This window comes from Solanum dulcamara, chromosome 7 (genome assembly GCF_947179165.1).
Source record: "Solanum dulcamara chromosome 7, daSolDulc1.2, whole genome shotgun sequence".
NCBI classification, from domain to species: Eukaryota; Viridiplantae; Streptophyta; class Magnoliopsida; order Solanales; family Solanaceae; genus Solanum; species Solanum dulcamara.
Genome location: NC_077243.1, coordinates 8,640,414 through 8,649,471, shown reverse-complemented (window position 1 = coordinate 8,649,471; position 9,058 = coordinate 8,640,414). Strand labels below are relative to the sequence as shown.

General features: G+C 36.0%; 2 protein-coding genes across 3 annotated transcripts; both read left to right on the top strand.

The window, feature by feature from the left end:
- The first annotated feature begins 840 nt into the window (after positions 1-840).
- Positions 841-4,693, top strand: LOC129896176 (pentatricopeptide repeat-containing protein At1g74900, mitochondrial). 2 transcript variants are annotated; one of them, XM_055972014.1, is made up of 2 exons: positions 841-2,746; positions 4,297-4,693. In XM_055972014.1, the coding sequence occupies exon 1, from the start codon at positions 877-879 to the stop codon at positions 2,344-2,346; it is 1,470 nt and encodes a 489-aa protein (XP_055827989.1). In that variant the 5' UTR covers positions 841-876; the 3' UTR covers positions 2,347-2,746; positions 4,297-4,693. The 2 variants fall into 2 exon arrangements, with proteins under 2 accessions (XP_055827989.1, XP_055827990.1); XM_055972015.1 differs by having other exon boundaries at positions 4,294-4,693.
- A 1,117-nt stretch (positions 4,694-5,810) lies between these two features.
- Positions 5,811-8,948, top strand: LOC129895093 (E2F transcription factor-like E2FE). The gene is made up of 11 exons (XM_055970736.1): positions 5,811-6,128; positions 6,225-6,292; positions 6,374-6,426; positions 6,526-6,603; positions 6,706-6,759; positions 6,854-6,962; positions 7,088-7,155; positions 7,238-7,310; positions 7,454-7,515; positions 7,637-8,051; positions 8,692-8,948. The coding sequence occupies exons 1-11, from the start codon at positions 6,046-6,048 to the stop codon at positions 8,781-8,783; spliced, it is 1,155 nt and encodes a 384-aa protein (XP_055826711.1). The 5' UTR covers positions 5,811-6,045; the 3' UTR covers positions 8,784-8,948.
- Positions 8,949-9,058: the final 110 nt, after the last annotated feature.

Below are 9,058 nucleotides of genomic sequence, written 5' to 3'. Positions count from 1 at the left end.
TTTGAGAATTAAAGCAAAAGGGCAACAATGCAGGGACTCATGTTTCTTTCCTTTGCATCGTAAATAACGTTAAACTAATGAAGTAAAGCACAAGACACATAACGGTTTGCGTCTTACAATGCACGTCAAGCAACTGAAATCGAGCAAAGAAGTCACATACCGAATTCGCCTCTTGATATTATTGAATTCAAATTTGAAAGCAACCCTTATTCTATCAACAGCTTTCCGTTGGGGTTTCCGACCCTTCAGGTTGTGGACTCCCACGACTTTCTTGGAAAAAAATCACCACTTGTGCCTTGTCTTAAAAAAATGGCTGACATTTTAGGTGTATTTACCTTTTTCATTATTTAGTTATTTTTACATTTTATTTTTTTTAGTTATTTTAATAATTCAGTTTCATTCTTTATATAGTTATATTAATATTTTAGTTATTTTTACATTTTTTCAATTTCATTCTTGTAATTTACACCTTGTTTGATTGATTGTACTGTATTGTTAGTCTAAATATAATATTTATTTGAATTATTATTTAAATTTTATTATATCATATCATTTAAATCTATCATTAGATAATAATTAAAATTTTTATTTTATATAAAAACCGATTTAATACGATACATTATAAAATAATAATTAACAGCCATTTATACAGTTTATACAAAGTGAATGACAAATTTATACACTTTGCCAGCCTACTGCGTTTTTTCAAGACCAACAGTATGTATGAGTTTAGAAATTATTCCATCTATTTTAAAAATTATGGTTATCCAAATATTTACTTATTATTAATAAAATTAAAACGGTACTAGTAAAATACAAATTATTAGCAAACATTCTTTGTAATTAGTCTTTAGCGCCAGTCTGCAGAACGGTGAAATGTTGAATCAGCACCGAACCCTCATATCACCGCTAAGTCCCATTTCTCTCTATTTCCGCCACTTCGCCGCTCTTCCCCCACCACTTCCGCTGTTACAGAAACCACCGGACCCCGCCGCAATCTCCAACCTTATACTTCAATCCAGCCCAGAATCATTATCAGATACCCTTCAAACCCTCACGCAATGGACACCGGACCTCGTCCAAGCTGTACTAAAGCATCTATGGAACCACGGCCCGAAAGCCCTCCAATTTTTCAACCTCCTCGATCACCACCGTTCATATACTCACTCTGCTACAGCCTTCGACCATGCTATTGACATCGCTGCTCGGATGCGCGATTACAAAACCCTGTGGAAACTCGTGACCCGAATGCAGTCTCGGCGGCTCGGCCCGAACCCGAAGACATTCGCTATCATCACTGAGAGGTATGTTTCCGCTGGTAAAGCTGACAAAGCTGTGAATGTTTTCCTGTCTATGCATAAACATGGTTGCCCTCAGGATTTGAATTCTTTTAATGCATTTCTCGACGTGCTATGCAAATCAAAACGGGCCGAGATGGCTCTTAAGCTGTTCAAGATGTTTAGGAGCAGGTTCAAAGCTGACACAATTAGTTATAATACACTTGCGAATGGGTTTTGTTTAATTAAGCGGACACCCAAAGCACAAGAAATTTTGAAAGAAATGGTGGAGAGAGGTCTGAATCCGACCATAACCACATATAATATTATGCTTAATGGGTTCTTTAGAGCAGGACAGATTAAGGAAGCTTGGGAATTCTTTTTGCAGATGAAGAAAAGGAAATGTGATATTGATGTTGTGACTTACACTACTTTAGTTCACGGGTTTGGTGTTGCGGGTGAGGTTGAGAAGGCTCAAAAGTTGTTCAATGAGATGGTGGGGGCTGGTATACTTCCCTCTGTTGCAACTTATAATGCTCTGATACAAGTTATGTGTAAGAAAGATAGTGTGGAAAATGCTATTTTAGTGTTCAATGAGATGTTGAGGAAAGGTTATTTGCCGAATGTCACAACTTATAACGCCATTATCAGGGGACTGTGCCATGTCAGTAAAATGGACAATGCTATGGAGTATATGGATAAGATGAAAGAGGATGGGTGTGAACCAAATGTTCAGACTTATAATGTTGTCATCCGATACTATTGTGATGAAGGGGAAATTGAGAAGAGCCTGAGGGTATTTGAGAGGATGAGTAACGGGGATTGTTTACCTAATTTGGATACATACAATATCTTGATAAGTGCAATGTTTGTGAGGAAAAAATCAGATGATTTGTTAGTGGCTGGGAAATTATTGACAGAAATGGTTGACAGAGGATTTCTTCCTCGAAAATTTACCTTCAACCGGGTCCTAAATGGTCTTTTGCTTACTGGTAATCAAGATTTTGCAAAGGAGATTTTGAGGTTGGTAAGCAAATGTGTCCGTGTCCCTTGCCATTTTAAATTGTGAGCACAACAGGTAGGTATGATACCAAACTGACTGCTCTTTTGAAGCCTAATGAAACAGTAAAGGTCTAACTCGGAGATGGGTTTGTCACTTGCCGCGAAATTCAATTTTGCAGTGAAGAATTTGAGATGAAAATGACTTAAAAGGCATGCCATTATCTTCATGCAGCAGCTCATGAGCATGTTGTCGCTTCTCATGAAATTCAATCTTGGAGTGTGGTGAGATGTGGACAAGTATGATGAACGTGAAGAATTTGAGACGAAAATGACTCGAAAAGCACGCAATGATCTTTATATAACAGCTCATGAGCACAGAGACTTGGCATTTAAAGGAATTGTGTTGTTTAGCAGGAGGCTCTGACTGTGGCCCATGACTTGAAGGAGGTGCATCTCAAAGTGTACAGGTACTTTTTTCCCTCCTTTATTCTTGATAAAGGAAAAATGGAGATTAGAAAATAAAGTGGGGTTGTACATTTACTGAATCACCCCAAGTCTAATACCCTAAGCAACTCCCCCGTAAATCTTATCGAACCTTTGCTGTTTTACGTTTAAGAATATGAGTTCATAATTTCTAAGCTGATGAACGACTTTGATGATGTTGTTTTTACACCACCCCCCCACCACAAAAGGGAGGAAACTGTTCACTAGGAAATTTAATTCTATGTCAAGTTTATTATGTTCTCTCTTCAACTGCTTGATCCCAAAGAATCTAGTTGCTGAACGTGCTGAAATTTTGAATTCCTCTCATTTTCGGATTCCTTTTCTGTGATTTCAGTCTTTGATTGAAACAAGAAGGAGGTATACCTTTACGAAAAGATAGAAGTTCTTGAGCTCCTCTTTTCGTGATCATCAACTATCTTGCATCAATTCAAGTCCATTACTTTATAATAGTCAAAATTGTTGCCGATACAAGTTAAAATTCATTTATAAATTCATCTATTTGGAATGGCCATTTCTTTCTAATTTTCTATAAGGTGTGGGATAAGCCAGTTCCCTGTCTTACCTAAGGTTGTTGGCCTGTATTGCCACGGGAGAGCTGCGTTTTAGTTTCAGTCTGTCATGAAGTACGCCATTTATGCATCAGTGGATTGTTGTGCTTGGATCAGAGATCGGCAGTTTCGTTTTCCCGTTATCATTACTTTCAACAACTAAAATATATCTAGCTGTAGATATACAGCTACTCATTAGAGCATTTGAATTGTCAATCTTTGGCATTTTTGTGAAATACGGAGAGCACTTAAAACACCTGATGATAATGCAATGTGTGCAGGAAAGATGAGATCTATTTTTCCATCCAACCTCAACTAAGGCTTCAGTCTTCAGCATCATTATAAAATACTAGAAACACTAAGGATAACATACTCGAAGCCAACAGGTGCTCCTAATATAATAGCTCCCACTGCATCTACTACAGCCCGTAAAAACATGATATAAGAGAGTTCATGCATATTAATAGATTTTTAATTCAATTTTATTCAATTTCTATTTGGAGTAGTTCTCTTGGTCTGATACCTTTGGTACTTATTTTACAATTTTCTTTTAGCTGAGTGTTTCTACCCAACCTGTCTGTAGAATGTAAATTTGCAGTGATGAGCAAGTAGCATTATTTCCTAAGGAGTCGTTTGGTGTGTGGTATAAGGTATAATAATCCCAGGATAAAATGCAGGATTACTTTATCTTGCGTTTGGTTGGAGGTATTAGGAAGTCCTTGAATTATTTATCCCACCATTTATACCATAGTGATGGGATAAGTTATTCCGAGATAACTTGTTCCCAACCAAACGACCCCTTAGTAGACAATAGGCTGATGTGGTTCCCTCTTTTTTTTTTTTTAAACCGTGTACTTTACAGCCAACACAAACTCATCAATTCACAAGCTGGAAGTCTTCTATTTTCTTTTTAATAAAATCTGTTTTGTGATTCCAAATATTACTTTCAATGGCACCAAAAGCAGAGAAGAAACCGGCAGCAACAGAGGAGAAAGAAGCTGAAAAAGCCCCAGCAGAGAAGAAGTTACCAAAGGAAGCAGGTGCAGCTGCTGCTGACAAGAAGAAGAAGAGGGTAAAGAAGACTCTGCTAGAGGCTACAGGCCACTGGCTGGGAAATTATTGACCGAGGATTCTTCCTCGAAAATTTACCTTCAACTGGGTACTAAATGGTGTTAATCAAGATTCTGCAGAGGAGAAACTTTGAGACGTGTAGTTGCAAGTTATGCAAATTGAGGTGCACAATTTCGTTCAACGATCACAAAGTGTTCCCATTTTTTATTCTACCGGATAATTCTCTACTGCTTGTTATTGATATATACACAACACAATAAGGACAATGCCATTTGAAGTTTATAGCTTTGAGTTTGGAGTTCACCAAAATTAATTTGATTTATTGTGTTCGGAATCAATAGTTTGTACTTATTTAGTGCATTTTTAACACATACAAGATTCAAATCGAAGTTATCAGGTTCGGATGGACCCATACCGATAACTCTACCTCCGCCCTAATTCTTATTGAACCTTTGCAATTTTAAGTTTAACAATATAAGTTCATAATCACTAAGTTGATGAACGACTTTGATGTTGTTTTTAATTCTGTCTCAAGATTTAATATGTGACCGCTTAAAAAGTTTTCAAAAAATGTACAACATCGTTTGCTTATTTTATTGCTAGCTTTGCCTTTTTCCTTTTGTTATCTGTTAAAATCTTCGAGACATAAAATTTCTCTATGGCAAGTATAAAAGGTAGCTACAAAGTTGATTTGTTTGGCAAAAAAATAAAACCATATATTTTGTAGCAAAGGGTTTACCAATATAGCCATATCAAAGAATATCTCGTAGCAAAAGTCTTACCAATATAGCCCTATCACAGAATATCTCGTAGCAATAAGTATTACTTCCTTATCTAGGAAGCGTTAAAATTTATAGCTAACTTTTACCTACGCTACTTATAGGTTTCTAGTTATGCATACAAATATAAAAATAAATTTGTTAATGTGTTTGTTTTTGTAAATATGTTCATTCCAGGAATGTCATTATTTGAGAACTTGATCTTCCAAACAAAAATTGTAAATTTAGTAAAATTGTTTAATCCAAATATGAATAAATCTTAAAGAAGAAATGTTTCAAGTTAATCATATCGTGGTTGATATATTTTCTTCTAATGTGTCTTGTACTCATTTTGTGACCAAAATTAATCAAATTTTCAGCACTTTGGCGCCCAAACAACCTTTTTAAATATTTTTCCTCAATAGAATACCACTTCAATAGGGAGAAAAAAAGAACAGAAATTTATTAAATGATTCCTTAGGTAGCTCCTTTTAAATTATTACTCAATACAACGCCAAAAAAGCAAATCTAACCACGTGATTATGCATGTGTCATCATCAGATTTCCCATTTCTCATGTTCCCATCGAATTTCCAAATATAACCTCCTATAAGCGCGCGGACAACGAGGAATAGCGAGGCTAAAATCGTCAATTCAATGTGCACAGGCGCGGCCATCTAGAGAAGAAAACTCAAATTCCCGCTGTGTAATCTGAAATTCAAACTTTCAAAAACCCTCCAATGGCTTATTTCCACCCCGCCATACTCAACAAACCCTTTCTTAACGGCTCCTTCTTCTCCAATATAACACAAAACTTTTCTCTCTTCCTGCAGAGCTTGGTTAAACACAATTGAATTTGTTTCGTCGAAGAAAAAAAAAAGAGACTATGGCGTTAGCTTCAGATCCTTCGAAAGAATCTAGATCTACTTATTGTCGAAAACAGAAATCTCTCGGTCTTTTATGTTCTAAGTATGTGGTTTTTCTCTGCCCTTAATGCATTTGATGTTTTGAGTATGAATCTGAAGTTTTGTTGATTCTTTTCGTGTTTGTGTGAATTGGGTGCAGTTTCTTGAGCTTGTACAATCGGGAAGGTGTGGAAACTATTGGGCTTGATGATGCTGCTCAGAGATTGGGTACTGATAGAATCCTTAATTGTTTGTTTTTTGGTTCTGATTTGGATTGTATTTATGGGTTTGTTTTGGGGTTCTATATAGGGGTTGAAAGACGGCGGATCTATGATATTGTGAATGTACTGGAAAGCATTGGTGTAAGATCTATTAATCAATTTTCGTTTTTTGAATTAAAAGATTCTATTCTTCTTTTTAAATCTTATAGTTCTTGTTTTCTTTTGTTGTTGTTAATTTAGGTTCTTGCAAGGAAGGCTAAGAATAGGTATTCATGGAAAGGGTTTGGAGCAATTCCGAGGACTTTGGAACAGTTGAAGGTAAACACACTAGTTTAAACTTTTATCTTGGCTTCTTTAAGTGCCATTTAATTTGGCTGGGTAAATTATGCTTTTTTCTCACATCAATTAATAATTGGATAGGAAGAGGGTTTAAAGGAGAATGGCAGTGGATTTGATGGATCTAGCTCTGCCAAGGTAAGTAATTGGCGGTTCTCGTTCTTAATTATTGCTTGGTTTAGCCTTATGTCTAGCGAGATGATATATTTCCCTTTGCTCCATTTAACATCAGGGTTCAGATGATGATGAGGATGATAGAGATTCCAACCTAATCGCTTCGAGCCAGACTGATAAACTAAGCTCCAACTCTGGTGTCAACTCTGCAGCGCCACTTAAATCTGGTAAATTTTCTTCCTTTTTTCCCCATCTTTCAAGTGGTACTTGTAAATTGCCATTCAATTATTCTGATGTGAAAAATACAGCTACTTTGGGACTAATTTCTGAGATATGGGCAATGTTTTAACAGAAAATAGGAGAGAAAAATCATTGGGACTACTTACACAGAATTTTGTCAAGCTCTTCCTCTGCACCAATGTAAGCAAAAACTTTCAATTGTATAACTTGTTTCTCAATTTGCTTTCCACAGATCCTAACTCTTTGTGGTTATTCAATCCAGGTTGACATGATTTGCCTTGATGAGGCAGCAAAGATATTGTTAGGAGATGGGAGGCCTCCTGCGATGACAAGAAGTAAAAAGTCCACACCTTTTTTCTTGCTTTATAGTAATCTGAACTACCAATATAGATAGATGCAAAACTGTTAGTAGTTTCTTTTAGTACCACTGTGTAGCTATGCTTCTTCAAGTAACATTGCTTTTTTCTTATTAATGCAGCTAAAGTTAGGAGGCTGTATGATATTGCAAATGTTTTGTCTTCAATGAAATTTATTGAGAAGGTAATTATCCCTGTGTGTTTATTCATCAGGAAGATAAAATATATGAAAATTCAACGTGTCTAGGTTAGGTTTTGTATAAGAAATTCTAGTTGCTAAATAGTTCTGCACGCATGACTTGCAGACCCATCACCCAGAGACGAGGAAACCTGCATTTAGATGGTTGGGGCAGAGAGAAAGATCAGAAGATAAATCAGTTGATGCTCTTTGTGCTAACGAGTCCAAGAAAAGGGTATTTGGGACTGAGCTTACTAACACAACCATCAAGAGGAGCAGAGTTACTCTACCTATGGATGGCATATCAGATGAACTAACTAGGAAACAATTGCTAACTGAAGTGAAATGTGAGCACCTGGAGAATGATTTTCACATTCCTAAACAGGAGCCTGGTTTAACAACAAGCAAAAAAAGTTACCACTTTGGTCCATTTGCTCCTCCAACCGTACCTCAAGTTGAAGTTTCTGAGACTGACAGAATGAAACGGGTTCATGACTGGGAAAGTCTAGCCTCCAGTTACCGTCCTCAATATCATAACCAAGGTATGATGAGTTTCATTTTTCTTGAAATTTTATGCTCTCAAATTTAGTATGATTCAATTGATAATCATTCAGAGTATTATAAATATTAGAAGGCAGTCCAAATCAGAAACAAAAAGTAGTGTCTACTGATCTACTCTTGTTAAGAAGCTTTTATAATTTTTCTGAACTTAACCCTTAAGTTTCATTTTCAATTTGGATGTTGAGTGTCCTTTCCCCTTTTCTTAGGAATGCCACATTGAGAGTCTTAAGTTTCTCTTGCAAAATAGGGTGTTTTGCTCTTTTAACTTTGGCAGCAAGTGAAGGCTCTTGTAAATGTTATCTACCAGATTATGGATTATTAATGCACTGAAAGCCAATTCAATCGTGTTATATATCTGGTCTATTCTCAAATTGCTCTGCGGACTCTGATTATTTGCTCCATATGATGATATAGACGTGTCTAGTATGTTCTTTAACCAAATCAACGTTTGCACAAAATGTAAAACTAACTTCTTTAAATTGCATTTACTGTTTATTTGACACAACATCTTATCTATGCTGACATATTATCAACGTAGTATAGACAAATTATTTCTCTATCTTAAATTCATTTGATGTAATTGAGCTTACTAGCTAGTCTGGTTTGTTTGTTATGTTTCAGCACTGAAAGATCTCTTTGCACATTATGTGGAAGCATGGAAATCATGGTACTTGGAAGTTGCTGGGAAGAACCCAATTCAGCTGATCTCCTGATGTGCTCTTTCTTGATAGATAAGAATATGATATTAAAGATAGCTTCACAAACTAGACATAATCGAATGCACATGCTCGTTGCATTCAACAGTAATTTAATGTACATTTTTTATCTTTTCGGTTAATAGTGATTCTTGAAAGCATTCAAATGCTTTTGTAACCCAATTTTTGAAGTGTCATTCTATTCCTTTGCCATCAAATCAATTTATTGCTCAGCTCAATTTGAATCATGGGTGCTCAAATCCTTTTCAATTTGTCAAGGTTTGAGTTAATCT